Source organism: Gordionus sp. m RMFG-2023, chromosome 2 (assembly GCF_954871325.1).
Source record: "Gordionus sp. m RMFG-2023 chromosome 2, tfGorSpeb1-WG-v2, whole genome shotgun sequence".
Classification (NCBI taxonomy): Eukaryota; Metazoa; Nematomorpha; class Gordioida; order Chordodea; family Parachordodidae; genus Gordionus; species Gordionus sp. m RMFG-2023.
In genome coordinates, this window is record NC_088776.1 from 9,507,030 (window position 1) to 9,524,345 (window position 17,316).

General features: G+C 26.9%; 1 protein-coding gene across 2 annotated transcripts; it reads left to right on the forward strand.

The window, feature by feature from the left end:
• The first annotated feature begins 1,387 nt into the window (after positions 1-1,387).
• Positions 1,388-16,701, forward strand: LOC135923909 (RNA-binding protein 5-A-like). 2 transcript variants are annotated; one of them, XM_065458914.1, is made up of 20 exons: positions 1,388-1,483; positions 1,547-1,630; positions 1,676-1,850; positions 2,129-2,290; positions 2,351-2,423; positions 2,463-2,536; positions 2,580-2,690; positions 2,735-2,795; positions 2,855-2,920; positions 5,369-5,612; positions 9,329-9,522; positions 9,817-10,082; positions 11,786-11,915; positions 12,462-12,745; positions 13,188-13,415; positions 14,086-14,364; positions 15,188-15,429; positions 15,865-15,950; positions 16,056-16,337; positions 16,559-16,701. In XM_065458914.1, the coding sequence occupies exons 2-19, from the start codon at positions 1,560-1,562 to the stop codon at positions 16,286-16,288; spliced, it is 2,979 nt and encodes a 992-aa protein (XP_065314986.1). In that variant the 5' UTR covers positions 1,388-1,483; positions 1,547-1,559; the 3' UTR covers positions 16,289-16,337; positions 16,559-16,701. The 2 variants fall into 2 exon arrangements, with proteins under 2 accessions (XP_065314986.1, XP_065314987.1); XM_065458915.1 differs by lacking the exon at positions 1,388-1,483 and having other exon boundaries at positions 1,490-1,630; positions 12,480-12,745.
• The last annotated feature ends 615 nt before the right edge of the window (positions 16,702-17,316 follow it).

Consider the following 17,316-nt stretch of genomic DNA (forward strand, 5'->3'; position numbering starts at 1 on the left):
ACTATAAAATATTGATGAGGACATCAGAAAATATCTTTTAAATACATTGTGGGATATATAATATGAAGATTAATTTTTATTATCATTTATATTTAAAATAAATAGATATCGTTAAATAATGGAATGCAAATTGTTGCTATATTTATTTTCAAGAGCAATGACAATGATTAGTAATAATTGTTACAATATTAACTGTAATATATACTGTAACTGTCAAATATGTCTGTAAAAGTGGAATTTTACATAGTATTTTGTAACTAATTCTATATAATAGAGGAATATCAACTATATGTATACTTACTTTCTATAAATAAATTTCTTATACTTGTTTGGAATAAATTATTACCATGCTTTTATATTAATGTATATATAAGTTATTTATTATATTTTTTTTTATAGTCTTTTTTAATGTCTTCATAGATCATATATATATTATATATTTCTTTTTTTTTATATTTAATTTTTAATATATCCATTTTAATATATATTTTTTAATCCTCTGTAATTTTAATGAAAATCAAAAAATAAAATACAGTTTAATATAAAAAAAAAAACCAATTTTATATAAACTAATAAAAATATATTTCATATTTGTTCCAGGCTAATTTTTTTTTTACTAAAATCAACCTCCTATTTTGTAAAAATATTTTATGATTATATATAGACTTAGGTAACCCGGCCGAAGTCCCTCCCAAAATGCCCCTCTTAGGAAAATCCTCGCTACGCCTATGGAAAGTAGTCATACTTTATACAAAAAATCAATTTGAAATATCGAGGTAATAATTACTTATGTTTTTAGGATTTATTTCCTCAATATATTTGGAAGTGTTGTCAGAAAGCCGATTTTGGCCTTTTTTCAAAAAACCGTCCGATTAAGATTTATCCAATTATGTATGTCTTGAGATTTGGCAAATTGTCCAAACCTTTTTGCCATCTATGAGCAAAATCATCAGACTTGCAAAATATTATTTTTGTTTTAATCTTAATGGGGTCGTTTTTAAAAATCTACCCGAATCGGGATTTTTTATAAGACTAGTATTTAATTAAAAAAATTATGTACCTTACACGATTTTTATTTTTTTTATCACAATAAATATAATTAAAAATTTGATTATTTATATCATTTTTAAATAATAATAATAAATTCAAATATTTACAAATTAAAATAATTAAGGATGGATTAGGGGTTACCCAAAAAAGTTTGATTATGGTACGAACTAGATCTCCATATAATTCTAAGGAAGTTTTTTTTTATCTTACTCCCATCTCGGTGACAAAGGGCACTTTAATCGATGGTCATATTATATATCGATATCATATAATCTTAAAACATAAATTGGTTACTTCAGTACTGTCCGAGTATATAATATATAATATAATAACGTAATGACTTATGAAATCTATGCTAATAAATCACTGTCTTATTCTATTTTCGACGTGTAACTTTTTAAATCACGTGATATTTATCAATAATTTAGCTTATGTATGATTTTAACCTTATTTTATTTTAATTACAATACCTATAATGAATGTTTAAAAATTATAGCTAATACAACAAAATGTCTAGCAGCGGAGAAGATGATGATCATGAAAATGAAAAGCTGAATAGGGAGAGCTCATCTAGAAATAAGTTTTTATTATTTATGTTATAATCATACATGTATATATTTAATAGACATAAAAGAAGACGTGCTAAGAGTCGTAGTAGATCTCGAACTAGGCATTCACGTCGGGATGATGATAGAAGAAGAGACAGGCATAGAGACCGTTCACGTAGAAAATATCGAAGTCGAGATAGCGAAGATTCTTGGGAATATGAGTTATCTTTAAGAGAGAATGATAGATATGATGTAATTGAATATGATAAATAATTATAACAACAAATGGAATATGATGAGTTTTAAATATTTAATAAAAAAGCTTATACATATTGTCATTTCTCATCTTCTATATATTTAAATGTAATGGTGTAAATAAATATTATACATCTCATTTATTATATAATGATAACCTGAAAACCTGTATACACTGCCAAATGATTGATATAGGAAAGCTCTGATGTTAGTGAATTGTTACAGATTTTAATTGAATATATTAATTTACATCATTCCTGTACTTTAATTTAAAGAAAAAATATGGTTCTCGTTCTCCTCAGAGATCTGACAGAAGTGGAAGTTCTGATTATCATAAATCGGAACGCTCATTTTATTCTGAAAGGAAAATCCCAAATGAACTACCAAACAACACAATAATGTTGAGAAATCTTCCACCACATGTTGTAGAATCAGACGTAAATTTTGATGATTTTGCTCCTTAGATTTTGTTATTAAATATTGCCATTTACATATAGATACAAATTGAAGTTGACAATGTAGGAGGAGGTCATGTAAAAGAAATAAGGCTTATGAGAAATAAAGATTCTGGTTACTTTTTAATATATTTATATACTAAAAATATTTTAGGAGTTTCCAGAGGGTTTGCATTTATTGAATATTTTTCAGTTGATGATGCTATCAAGTTCTATGAAAGTTTTAAGGTTTGTATCTCATTGCATAAATCTTTATATTATTAATTTGTAGAGAGGATATTTTATGATGCAAGGACAACATAAAGTATTTTTGAATTATAGTTCTCCACGTGGTTCTGACCTCACTATTGATCCTTCTAAATCAGAATGGACATGTAGTCAAGTTTATTTATATATTAACAACACATGTACATATACATTTTTAAGTGTGGGATATGTAATTTCAAAAAGCGATCCCAGTGCTTTAAATGCTTTCTCAAAAAAGATGGTACATTTTTTAATATCCCAATAAGCTTATTTATATTTTAATAATCTGATTTTCAATAGAATCTGATATGCATAGTGATATTGGGAAAAATGGTATAAGTGAAATGAGTGCCATCCCTAATAAAGGTTTCATTTAAATATATTCGAATAACATACATGTATTTCACATTTGTATAAATTCTTTTTTTATTATAGCATACCCTCTATCTTTTGATAATATTAAATTTTAGCTTTCAATATGTATACATTGTTTATAAACCTAATATAAATTTAACATTTAAAGAATGTTAGGTAGGAGAGTAATTTGAGGATTTATATAAATATCTTGCCTAACAACTTAAATAATGAATTTTTTTGATTCAATTTTTTGGCCCAAACCTGCTCACCAATTTTTTTTCATATTAAGCTAAGCCCTAAAACATATTTTATTTAAAAAATATAAATTAGATCCATCTTTCAGATAAATAATAACAAATTGCTTTCTTAATCCTATAAATATTTAAGCCTAACAGCTTTGCAGACAAAAAAAACTATACATTATATTTATCAAGTTTTATTTTTGCACAAAATAGTGTCACTCTTTCACATGCTATTTAAAATTCTGAATTCTCAAAAATGCAGTAAATTTTTTGGTATAAATTAAGACATGCGAAAATAAAATGTGTAAATTTGCACATTATAATTTCTAGCAAAGACATAGCCTAAAGCCCATTTTGGCATCACCCCTTAGACCAAGTCACACCATTCTTTACTTAGATAATAAACTATTAAATGCAACTGCAGTGTAGCTATCCAAATTCTCCTTATCAGATATTTGCCAACAATAATACCAGTTATTAGATCAATTTTGGGTTAATGTCAGACAGAGACCTGCAGAGGCACCATTTGCACGGCCCAGCCCGGTTTTAAATTTTTTAGGCCCAGCCCGGCCTGGATATTTTTTTAAAAAATTTTTTACGGCCCGGTCCGGCCCGGATTTAAAGATTTAAGGCCCGGCCCGGATAAATTTTAAAAAAATTTTTTACGGCCCGGCCCGGATTTAAAAATTTCAGGCCCGGCTCGGAATTTTTTAAAATTATATTCGACCTGGTATATACAAAAATTCACCTATGAGGTATTTTACCATATTTTTCAGCGAGTATTATCGCTTATTATTTAAAAAATACATGAAAAAAGCTAATATTTTGAGAATATTATATTGAATTTATAAAAATTATAAAACTGTTATTTATAAAAATGGATATTTTAAGCATATACTATATTTTTTGCATTTATTAAAATAAAACTAATATTCATAAAAATGGTAATAATATTTTGAGCATATACTATATTTTATATTGCATTTAAAAAAAATAAAACTAATATTTAATTTATAAAAATGGAAAATATTTTGAGAATATAATATATTGTATTTAATTTACTATTTAATTTATAAAATAAAAATAAATCGCTATTTAAAAAATTGCATATATAATAAATAGTATTTTGAAAATATAATCTAATTGCACAATATTAATATAATTTATTTTATAATTTTTAAATATTTTATATTACATTTATAGGTTGGTTTTTCAGGTGTAAAAAAAAATTATTAATTTTCATGGATTTACCATCACATTTATGTCTTTTTAGATGTGATGTACCATGTTTATAATTATAAGATAATATAATTGAACAATTCTTACATTGTACGTAGCCAATGTTTTTTTTATTTTCATCTATGATGATGTTAAATTTTGCCCATATTTCAGATTTTAAATTATTATTTGTATTTCTAAAAGAATAAATATTATTTTTAATTTTATTAATTATATCATTAGTATTTTGTGCCATGATATTCCTTTATTTGATTGTTTTGGTAAATATTCTAAAAATTTAGAAATGAATTATAAAAAATATATTATTAATACTTGAATATTGGGGCTTATTTAAGATATTCCTTTATTTGATTGTTTTGGTAAAATATGTTGTAAAAATTTAGATATGAATTATAAAAAAATATATTAATACTTTGAATAAATTTGCAGGAAATTAATAATTAGATCGATCTGTGGGTGTTAGGTGTGTTAACCATTACCCAATATTATATTAATCACAACTATAATATAATATAATCTTATAACCATTAACTCATAATGTAAAAATTTTTATAAAAAATATTAAGGCCCGGCCCGGGTTTAACAATCTTAGGCCCGGCCCGGATATATTTAAAAAAAAATTTTTTAGGCCCGGCCCGGGTATATTTAAAAAATTTAAAATACGGCCGGGCTTAGGGCCGGGCCTGCAGGTCTCTGATGTCAGATTAGTAATAAACTTAATGATGATTTATGGATCAACATAGTTCTGTTAGAAAACATCATTTGCGTAAGATAAACATTTTAAAATATATTTACCTCTTTACCATGAATAAGATATTTTATCTTAATTTTCATTTTTTTTAATAATAAAATTATATATTGGTTATTTTAATTTATCATTTACCTCATTACTAATTCAACATTTTTCTTTATATATCATTTTGGTATTGATTAATCATTTTTTTAATAAATCTTTTAAATAACAACCTTTCCCAAGTCTTACTATTTAGGGGGTTAGACCCTCTATCCACAACATCCGAAATGGTAGTAGAAGCCATCCGAACCTTTACTTACTGCCCCATAACCGAAATCCAAATGGGTAAAGATCCCTCGGACCCAAATAGCTTTGCCCTTAGCATGGGGTTTTGTTTTGTAGAGATGTTGACACTCAAAGATGCTTCTGACTTTTTGCGGATACTCACCAACAACCAAATCTACTGTAGCGACGAATCCATACAACAGTTTAGTACTTATTTATTTCATTTTTTTTCCACACCTAACTCTATCATTGAATGGGTAAGCTGAATGATGCTATAGGGTCTTATTCCGTGCCAAATCACCCACCTCTCAACACACATATTGCAATTCAGATATGCCAATTTGTATTTATTAATGTTATCTTTGCCCTATATTGGTGAATTGAAATATTAATATATCTCGTCATCTATATATTTTTCTGAATATATTTTATATGCATTTTTTCAAAGATATTAGTTTGCTACAATAATTATTGAAGTATTGGCAAATTAATATATAAATTATGGAAAAGAGTTTAGGTTCGCCCTTTTTAAATGAAATACTAATTTAAATTTTAATATAGATTAGAATGTATAACAAAAATTTTCACTCCCTCACTCCAAGTAACAATCATTGACTTAGTTTAAATATTAAATTTAATAATCTAATTGATTTAGTTTTATTAAATAACCCCCCCCCCCCCCACCCTGATAGAGATAAGATAGTGCAATTTTACACCTTTGATTCCTATTACTTCAATATAAAACTTTAACGTTATGATATCGTTTATGTTCTATTCAGAATTGAAAGGGGTCACTCTAAAATTTTATTTTTTGCTTTCTGACAAAGAATGACCCTATAAAATTATCAGTTTTATTTCAAATTTTAATCTAAAAGTTTAATACATCCCTGACTTGTTTTTCTACAATGGAGTTATAAATTTATTAGTATTACAATAGTTTAAGATTTGCTCAAAAATTTAAAATCTTCACAGATTTTGATCTTGTAAGTTTTTTTAAAGAAGATTTATTTGAGAATTCTTAAACAGGATTTATCAAATTTTACCTAAAATTCCAAATATAAGTAAAAATTTTGTGATTTTTATGCATAAAAAATATTTTAGATAAACTAAAAAAGTCCAAATTATAATTCTAGAAAATTTTAAAAATTGCCTGGCCGGACTCGGGCCTAATTCTAGGCCTGATATTTTTAAAAAAATTTGGAAATTTTTTTAAACATATCTTGACATGTGCGCCACCACAATAATTGGAGGCGGCGTCAAATATTTTTCTAGCTTAAATTTTTTTAATTAAAATTATAAATTCATTGGAAACACTTTTAAAATAAAATTTATGCTTTATCATGTTTATAACTATAATTTATTGATTTTATTAAGTTATAATTATCATGTATAAATATTATTTTATTTAGATTTATAGGACATAATAATGATCTTTTAGAGTTCAGAGTGAGTCCAGCTATGGAAAATACATGCTCACTGGGTGTGCTAGTAGCTGGAATGCACAAGACCTTTCTAGCTAATATTGAAAGTTTAGGAAGATCCAATGCTCTTATCTTCCAAAAATTTAAGAAATCTTTTATCTCTAAATTATAAGGCGAAAATAATGAATAACACTCTTTTTTAAACTAGTTAAATAGTCTTGTTGTTCCAGGTTGTTGTTATGAATAGATGGATGTTTCGTAGCCAATGGCCTAAGATAATCGAGTTTTGAAGCAACTTCCGTCGTTTCACATTCGTTTAATTCGTCAGTGTAAGGCCGTAGAGAGTGAATAAAATATTCCTTGCTAATTTTATGTATTTGACTTCTTGCCCGTTAATATTTTCTGTTTATTTTTTGTTTCTAAATTATACAATAAATTTGATTATGGTAGTTTATTAACTTGACATAAAAATTGCATATAGTAATATTTTTTTCCTTTAAATTTTCATTTACTATGTTTATAAATTGAAAACGATAATCCAAATATGCTCCTAACACCTTAGTAAAAAAATAAAACAAAGAGAAATAATATAAAAAATAATTTAAGTATTTTAAAATACTACCTGAAGATAGGTTATTGGAAATCTATGATCAAAGTTAGTAAGTATATTTTGTTTAAGGTATGCTATGGGAGGACTATCATATGCTTTTACAATTAAATGATTTTTAATTTCACTGAAATAATAAGGATAAATTTATAGTAACTCCTTTTTGGATGGATAAAAATTCAATAGTTTTTTTACCAGAATCCATTTTTTATCTTTTATAGGGTCAGTTGTATCTTTTACAATGCGTTGGAAAATAACTTAAATTTTTTTTAGATATTTCTTCTTTACATGATAAGTTATGTTTAAATTTTTTGAAAAAGATTTGATTGGATAACTAATTAAAAAATTCATAAATATTTTTAAAATAATCAAAAAATTTACTCTGAAAATGAATAATTATTTTCATCCTCACCATTTTTATCAAGTTCTATTTGCAAGCATATATTACAAAAGACTTTATCTGTAGCAACACTGGTTCTCTTATTATTTGTGTCAGTATTTAATATTAAGGATCCAAAATGTTTCCATGCAAAAGAAGGTTTTACTTGCAAGGATATACTATATTTTGTTACAGGGTATTGCAATGCTGCATCCATTATAATTGTTTTAGTCCTGCTATTTTTATATATGTTATAATGGCAATTTCCTTTTATGATAAAAAATAAATTTTATATAACAATTTGTAAATTGCAATATGGTTTTATTAAAAATATTTGAAGCATCAAAAATTAAAAGAATTCAATCTAGAATAATATCATATTTTAATGTCCTAATCTAATTTTATCTAGCAAGTTGTTCACAGACCTGCTCAAAATGAGCGAACGTGTATTGTATGGATTGTTACAAATCAAATTTATAGCAAATAATATTTATTGATTTTAAAAAATAAAATCGTATTTTTTAATAATTCAAAAAATATTTAATATTTTTCCTTTAATTACAATTCATAAATATTATTAATAATAAAAAATATGTATCACGACGCCGAATTTTTTTATCGGCGGCGGCGTGTTGAGCGCCAACATTTTTTTGGCGTCGGCGTGGTCAAAAATTACCGGCGGCCGCATTTGACCGGTGGCGCACATGTCTAAATATATCGAATTTTATCAATTTTATATTGAATTTTTTATGGAAAAAATATTTTTTGATTTTATTTATTGAAACTAAACGCCAACATATGTCTTTTATTTTGAGTAATACAAAAATTAATTTCTATATTTAAATAAATTTGGGCCGGGCCGGCAAATCTATTTAAAAAAATTTTGTTTTCGGACCGGGCCGGCAAAACTTTTTTAAAAAAAATTTTGGGCTGGGCCGGGCTTGAAAAATTATGCCCGATGCAGATCACTAATTTGAATATTAAAATTATTTTCTTAGGCCATATTTGTGGTTCCCCTTCTAAATCGCTAAAAATTGGGAATCTCGCTTATATCTCCTAGGAAATTATTAAATTAAATTTGAAAGTTTCTATCCTCAGTATTTGTCGAGGGTCAAATTTACTTTAATAATTTTCAATGAGATATAAACGAGATTCACAATTTTTAGCGATTTGGAACCTATCCCATATTTGCATGTTATTTATAATATGAGAGAAAATCTTTATATTTATTTTCAAGGTGAATTCAAGAATTTTAATTTTAAAATTATCGAATCAATAATTTGAATATTTCTTCGACAATTAAGTAAAAACCCAATTGGTAATTACTGATAGTATTTTATTTTAACGTTATAAATAGATATTTAATTAATTTTTTTAATTAAAAATTTCCAGTCTATAAATAATGAGCCGGATTCGAATCGCAGAATTGCATTTGGAAGGGTCCGCTAGAAGGGGGGGGGGATGTGAGGTTTCTTCAAACAAATATCTCGTCCTTATTTCATTATTAATAGGATCATGACGACGCACGACTCAAGTAGCTTCTGCAATGGTCTCCTCACTATAGAAGGTGATCGTAAATTGTTGGTCAGTTTTGCTAAAAGTGCGTCTGCCTCCTTGGCGTTGGTTAATGCCACCGTCGCCACTCAAAGGGAAAGGTACCACGTTAGCATGCAGAGCCATTTGGGAGCCTCTAATGCCGGATTAAGTATCGCTTTTATACATTTACATACGATTCTTTTTTCTTGGTAGTTTATTTTTATTTATTGTAAAATATTTATCACAAAATTTTGATATAATTATTTCATTAATTGTTTTTTGTATTGACTATTTGTTTATTACCTGTAATACAATCAAAGTTAATATGTAAGGATTTAAATAAAACGGTAAAAACTAAAGCAAGACATAAAAAATCACACTTTATTAAAATCAGTATATATGTGAAGAAAAATAATGGTAGAAAGGAAGGAAATTATTCTTTGTTAATTTTTTTATATAATAGCCTCCACCTTATCTAATAACAATCGCCTCATGGCCAAAACTGCCTTAGAACAGGCCAGAGCCATGATTTCTTCAACCTCTTTACCCAGCCATCAAATGTACCAACAACCTGCTCAAACGTTCCAGTTAACCCTGCCCTTGCCTGCTGGTTACGGGGCTGAAGACATTACTTATCCTGTCCCTGATACCTCTCTATATCGGTTCGATGCTGGCTCTGGATACTATTTTGACCCACTCACCCGGCTTTATTACAATGCTACCACTAAGGTTTCCTTTAGCATATTATTTATCATTTCGGTGAATAAAACTTTTTTACGGATAATAGGGTTGGCAAAATCATATTTTTTTTAGAGGAAAATACTTCCCACAGCAAAATTATTAATGTAAACTTGGATTAATTTTATTACAAAAATATTGATATTTCAGTGTTGTGATGATTTAATGAAACATCTTGATCCAGATAAAAATATTTTGTTTGCAAAATAATTAAAAAAACACATTTGCAATTTATAAAAAAATTTAAAATAATCTTCTTCTTTTTCTTTAAAATTGGTTTTAATATCCGAGGTAATTTGGAAGACTTTTTGAATGAGTTAAAAAATACACAATTTCTTTTTGGATAAAACTTAAGGCAATTATGATAATTTTTTTAACTTGTTTTTTCATTGTTTATTATATTTTTTATTAAATTTTGTGAAATCTTTATTTAATGTTTATTTATTTTATTTATATAAAAGATCATATTTTTCTATTTGTATTTTTAAAATGATTTTATTGATATTCCACTAACTTTTAATGAATTAAGTTTAATGTAAAAATATTTTTTAAAATAAATGCTTGTTTTAAATGAGAATTTGCTCGAAAACGATAAAAAATAGTCATTGACATTTTTTTATTATTTTTTTTATATGAATGAGAACAAAATATAAAAATGTTGTTTACATATTTTGTGCGCGCACCCTGTATATAAGTTAAGAAAAATTGTATCTGTATCTAGATCCACGTAAAAGGTATCTTTTAGAAAAGAAAAATATTTCTTGGATGGAAATGAAAATTTTATTTCATTCATTTAAATAGCTTTCGGTATTTGTTAATAAAACGATATAGTCTTCCATGGTTTTTATGTTTTATAAATTTGAATTTAAAAAATGGTGAGAACGAAAAAAAATATAAACTCGGTTCAACATATATAATTAAATAGTTTCATAAATTTGAATAAATATATATCATTTTTATTGTATTCAACAAATACATTAATTAAGATTATTTTCTACCCAGAAAGGAGATAGCTCTCGCTCCCGAGTTTCGAAAAATGGCGGCGCTCCAGGTGTTCTTAGGGAAATGTAGTGTCGCTCTTTAAAATTCTGAATCTTAGAACCTATATCAAAAAATATATAATAATATTTATTAAAATGGGCAGAAATAATTATAGAGACTTTTGTTTAACTTTAACAATGTTAAATTTTATGATAGTTTATTATACCTAAAAATAATAATTTTAGTTATGGATGCCACCTATAAAACCTACTAAAATTTAGTAATTATTTTAAAATATAGTAAAAAGTTTTTTCTTTGAAAATAAAAACTAATAAATATTGAAATACAAATAAAAAAGTAATTTATTTGAATTATGTTCCTTAAAATTATCAAATTTAAATCAATTTGATTTAATCCTGCCAATCCTAACTCCGAATAGCCTGAAATCTCTTAAATTTTAATGTATAAACTTTTATAGTCAAAACAATAGGTTCTTTATTATAAAATTGTTTCATATATATAGTCTTTTATAATTATGTCATTTAACTACTACTAATATGCAATTACATTGACCTCCATAAGATAATATAAAATATAAGAAATATATAATTCAAATAGCGTAACCTTTTAAAATATATATAAACATTCAAATATAACATAAACCTATGTCTATATTTTATTCTTATTACATCTTTCTTTTTTTGCAAAAAAAGTATTACTATAATGGAGAAACTCAAAAGTATCTCTATTGGGACGCTGCTAAGAGAAATTACTTGTTAATTCCCACTATTACTGAATCTGACACTTCGGCATCCAAACTTAACGTGGTTAAAGATGTTCCAAGTAAAACATTACGATAGAACGAACATTTTTTTTTATCACAAATAATTCTAAAATGTTACATTCTTTACATTGATTTACTTTAAAAGGAACATTTTCTATTTATATTTCGACATTGAATGAATGCTGGAAGTAAATTTAAAATTTTATATTAATTAAAGGCCATTAATGTTGTTAAAAACCTCAAATTGCCATTTTAAAAAAAAAACAAGATTTTAGTCATATTAATTACATAAGTAAACCTCGATATCGAAACTTTGGCGGATGTTTTAACAACACTAAATGGCAGTATCATAGGCATGGCCTGGGGGAATAAGGGGACCCCTTATCGGAGATTTGCTTATCATCATAAATATTATTTTAAGCTGATAAAAATTTACACCCCCCCCCCCCCTACTCATCTCCCCTTAAAAATGTTTACAATTTATCATTATAAAGTAGAATTTGAAAGAAAAATTAGTAAAAGGCTAATTTACATCTTTTAACAATTTGACTTTTTTTTAAAAATAAGGAGATATTAATTTTATTTCCATATATAAATAAATTTAGATTACCTTTATTTCTTAGACTCTTCGAGCACAGTATCTACCCCTACAGTAATACCCACTTGTTCTGCCCAGTCAGCCAAAACTACTGCAGTAACAAGCGTTATCGAAAAATCAACGGCACATAAGACACCAAAAAATACTCCATTTAGACCTGTGGAAAAGGATAAGATTGATGTTACGGCCTTCATAGAAAAGGCCTTATTCGAATCCAGAAATACCAAGCTAGAAGTCGAAAGAGCTGCACAAATTCAGAACAGGAACGATGCCCGTACACAGGGCCATAAAGTTTGCTTATTATTCAACGGAATTATTTTCCCCTTCCCTCTTTATTAGTTTAAATTCCAAAAGTGAATGAAATCTTGATACACCTTTGAAAATTTTTGCAAGGTTCCATTTGTAGCTTTATTAATCACATAGTGTTAGGTGTATAGTATGTTTGAAAAAGTGCACTATATGGATAAAATGATTTTTCAAGGGATCTTCTCTATTACGCAAATTTATACATTGTAAATAAAATGTGAAATATGGTTGAATAAGAATTATACAACATTAAGATCTCGATAAATTTATTTTTGGGATAACTAGGTGTGGTGCTATTTTGAAAATTATGCAAAAAATATTTAAAAATTGTTTTTAAAAAAAATGGTATGATTCTAATCAGATCGTAAGATAATCTCCTTATCATCTGTGATGAAACGAATTTTACTCTTTTTTTTATCCCTTGTAGATCACCAAACCCAGCCATAGCTCTCTACTAGCGGCCGAAGAGATTAAAGAAAAGGCTAGGCAGGCCAAAAAGATCGCACGAGAAATGGAAAAATGGGCCAAAAATATGAACCAGAAAAAGGAACTTCCCCAGCAAACATTCGTACCTCTCCAACAAATGGCCACATCTCAAGTCCAAATCCATTCTCCCCATTTCTCATTGCAAAATCAAATGCAAGCAGCATTTCCGGTCATTCATATTTTTTAAAATAAATTGAAAGCATAAGGCTCATCTTTGATGATTTTTTTAGCAATTAGAAATCAAGTATTTTTTACCGTTGCTCAGCTTTTATAGAGACCATCTTATTTGACTCATATTGTTAACATTATTTTTTGCCTTAGGCTCCATTTATAGTAAGGGCGATTCGCTAGAGTGATAGTGATACGAAATTTTTCGCCAACTAATTTACATAATCAAGCTAATAATGGGTATGATTTATAAATACAGTGCAAAAGGATGGAATAGCGACAGCTGTTTACCCATGATCATTCACATTGCTTGAGCAAATCACGCTTACTATAAATGCAGCTTTAAATTTATACCTATATGCATCTAGATTTTTATATAAACATAAATTTAAAATAAGTTATTATTAATTAAAAACATATATGAATATTGGTTATTTTTATTTGATACGTTTATTATACTATTAGAATTTTAAAAATATATTTAGGGATATTAGAAAAATTTCTTCAATTTAATTATAACGCTGAAAAGGTCACATCTTTGTTGCCATTCCTTTAAAATTGCAGTTTTTTAAGCATTTTAAACACTTCCCTTAATAAAGTGAACTTGGTTTACTCCCTTAAATTATGTAAAATAAAATATTTTTTAAACCAAAAAAAAATTGTTTTCTTAGAATTCTCTCACCTCATTGGTTAACACCTACTCCGCCGATGGTAGTGACTCAGACAACGATTCATTTACCACCTCTAGGAAAAATATTTCTTCAAATACCCTCGGCAATTCGCAACAATCTAGCAATCTATTAGTCAATGAAACTGGCCTTAGCAATAATACCGGCGCCTCCCCTCTCCCTTTTCTAGACGAAAATATCTTGGCTTGTCTACTATGTAAAAGGCAGTTTCATAGCAAAGAGATATTATACAAACATGGGCTTATGTCTCAATTACACAAAGTTAACATTGATTTTTATATCACCCTAATTATGGCTTAACCTCAATATGACTTAGCCAAGCTTTTAGTTTAAAAAAATTAATTTAAATCTTTAAGTTGAATGTTGAATCTCAACTTAAAACACTTTTTTTACAGATTAATAACTTGGGTTAAGCCTCTTTAGAGTTGGCTAAGGATAGGGTGATTTTAGTGGAACTGTTAAATGTAATATAAAAATCTCTTTTGTGGAAAAATTTTTTTTCTTGCTTATTTTATAAAATTTGGAAAAAGAGAAAGAAAAGCCTGCAACGATATTTTCTATAAATCCTCGAATCGGATTTTTAAAAAATAGAGTTTACAATCGGAACCTGAAACCCCTTTTAAAATCTATACGAACCGGGACTGGCTCATGGTTAGAACTGACTATAATAAAAAGTGCGAGGAACTTATAATATATTTTTCAAAATAATGTGTGATTCATTTTGGCTTATATTTTTGCTCCAGAACTCCGATTTAACACTTTTTTAAAAAAATTTCTTTTGAAAGAAGTAAAAATTAATAAAATAATTATTAAATAACGACCAAATAAAATTAATTTAATATAATTTTGTTTTCTACTATTTTCTCAAACTTTGTCACTCGGATTAAGTTATTCACTTAAATTCTGAAGTTTTTATATCAATTTTCAAAAAATTTACGACACAATATCTTTTTGAAAAGTTTAAAAAAGTATAGTTATAAATATTCGCGATACTGCTCAACCCTGGGTACATCTCCTAACATAACCCCTATTACAAATAGCCTTTTCCATTTTTAATATAAACATGTGCGTTTATTGTTTATAGGATAATCTGGCTAATTACCTAGCCACGAATCCCAATACCCTTTTGAACCTCAGACAACCCGCTTCTCCTTCAATGAATTCTTCCCCCTTTTCAAATACCAATACAACTAATATCGGTTCCGCTAACAAATACAGAGACAGGGCCAAAGAGAGAAGGAGCAAATTCGGAAACTCTGATGAACCCCCTGAATTGTCCCATGAGTTATCCACTATGATAAAAAATCAATTGAGCCAGCAATCCAAGTATTTATATTTCTATCTTTACAAAAAATTATTACTCCTTTCATAGCTCTATGTCCTATACCTACCTGTGGCAAGATTTGTTAAGATAAATTTTTTACGAATAGCAATAGCTCTTAAAAAATTCCCAACCCAACCCTAAATCTTTTTTTGTAATTGATTGGCGGTTTTTTTGGTTGCATATATTTTTGACAAAAAGAAAAGTGCAAGATGACAGAATTAAAAGGAAGATTGAAATATAAAAATAGCAAAATATAAATATACAATTTTAAAGAGTATTTACCTTACAATAGAACTCTTAAATGCTACGAGAAGATTATATTCATTTCTCAATTTAACTACTATATTTAACATTACATCAAACTCAAGAAAATCATATCGAATTTTGAAAATATATTTTCGAGTATTACATTATAAAAATATTTTATATCTTATTAGAACGCCTCTCTTTTTAGCCACGGCAGCCGGTCTAAATCCCAATATGCCTAAAGCTCCTGAAGTTGTTATAGGCGATGATAATATAGGTTTTAAATAAACACGTATTCATATTTTTTTGATCATTATATTAGATCTTAATTTGATTCATTAACAACCGTCATTTTTTATATATTTTATCCTAAAATGAATAGGTAATAAAATGCTTAAAAACATGGGCTGGAAGGGGGGAGTAGGTCTTGGCAAAAATCAGCAAGGCATCGTCGAGCCGATTAAAGCTGTAGATGCTAGATTAGGTTCTTGCCTTTCAGGTAATGGCTCCCTAGCGCAAAATCCTAGCATTTCGGCCGAAAGGTTTGCCTCCATTCCGGGAACCTATCAAGATAAGATACGTCTATTGCTTAAGGAACGGTTTGAGAGGACGTGAAAATAAAAATTCAATGGAAACTTCAACCAAATGATTATGAATGGAATTTGTATAAATTTTATAATTTACTATATAATGAAATATTTGACAGAGATTATTTGAAAGATAATAGATATTGATAAGCTAAGTTTTTTTTCAATTAATATTTAGTTCAATTAAATGATTAAATATTAGAATTATTCAGTTTTTATTATTTATATATTATTTCTTTGAAGTTTTAATTGTCATAAACTAGAAATTTTATTTATTATCCCCCTCACCCACCTATAGATTTCAAATGGGATGCAATCAAATAAACCTGAGATATTTGTTAAATTTGCTATAATTTTTTTTTGTGATATTTATGATCAAATACTGTAAATTTATATTGTATTTTTATCTTAGTTATATTCTAAATAAATTATTTAAATTTATATGGGTAAGACAACTTAAAAATTATTCATGATTAGAAATTTATGTATAGTTTAATATTGTCAAATATAAAAAATTGAGAATATTATGTCACTTGCAATCAAAAAAAATTTTTTTATGCATTGAATCGTTTGTGTAAAGAAAGTTTAACTATATAATTCATCCAATAATTTTTTAAAAAATTAGTTTTGGCAACCTATAAAAACAAAAATTAAGAAATTTGAGGATTATTCATGCGCTATTATAATCACTTATTCTTTATTTTATATCGTCTAATTTATACAAAAAGTAATGAATTTATATAGAAAGAAAATATATATCCAAAAAATTAAAGCATATATTCCTTTTATATCATTTTTAGATAATTTATAATGAGCTTTATTAAATATATTGGGAAAATCATATTAACCAGTTAAACTATAAAATTCTTGCATTATAACTCGCTCCTTTATTCTCAATATTTCTAAAAATAATAAATTATGTGTGCAGCATGTATTTTTCAATAACTTTTGATGTAGGATGTTTTAAATTTAAGCTCCTAGCTTTTGCAAGAGTATCCCCAATGGGTTATAATTTTATTGCATCTCTGAAGTGTATGAGTTGCACAATGTACACTA

Coding starts and splice junctions, on each gene's coding strand:
- LOC135923909 (XM_065458914.1), top strand. CDS start 1,560: ATGTCTAGCAGCGGAGAAGATGATGATCATGAAAATGAAAAGCTGAAT. Junction 1,631..1,675: donor GAGAGCTCATCTAGAAATAA/GTTTTTATTATT, acceptor TATATTTAATAG/ACATAAAAGAAGACGTGCTA. Junction 2,424..2,462: donor TATGAGAAATAAAGATTCTG/GTTACTTTTTAA, acceptor AAAATATTTTAG/GAGTTTCCAGAGGGTTTGCA.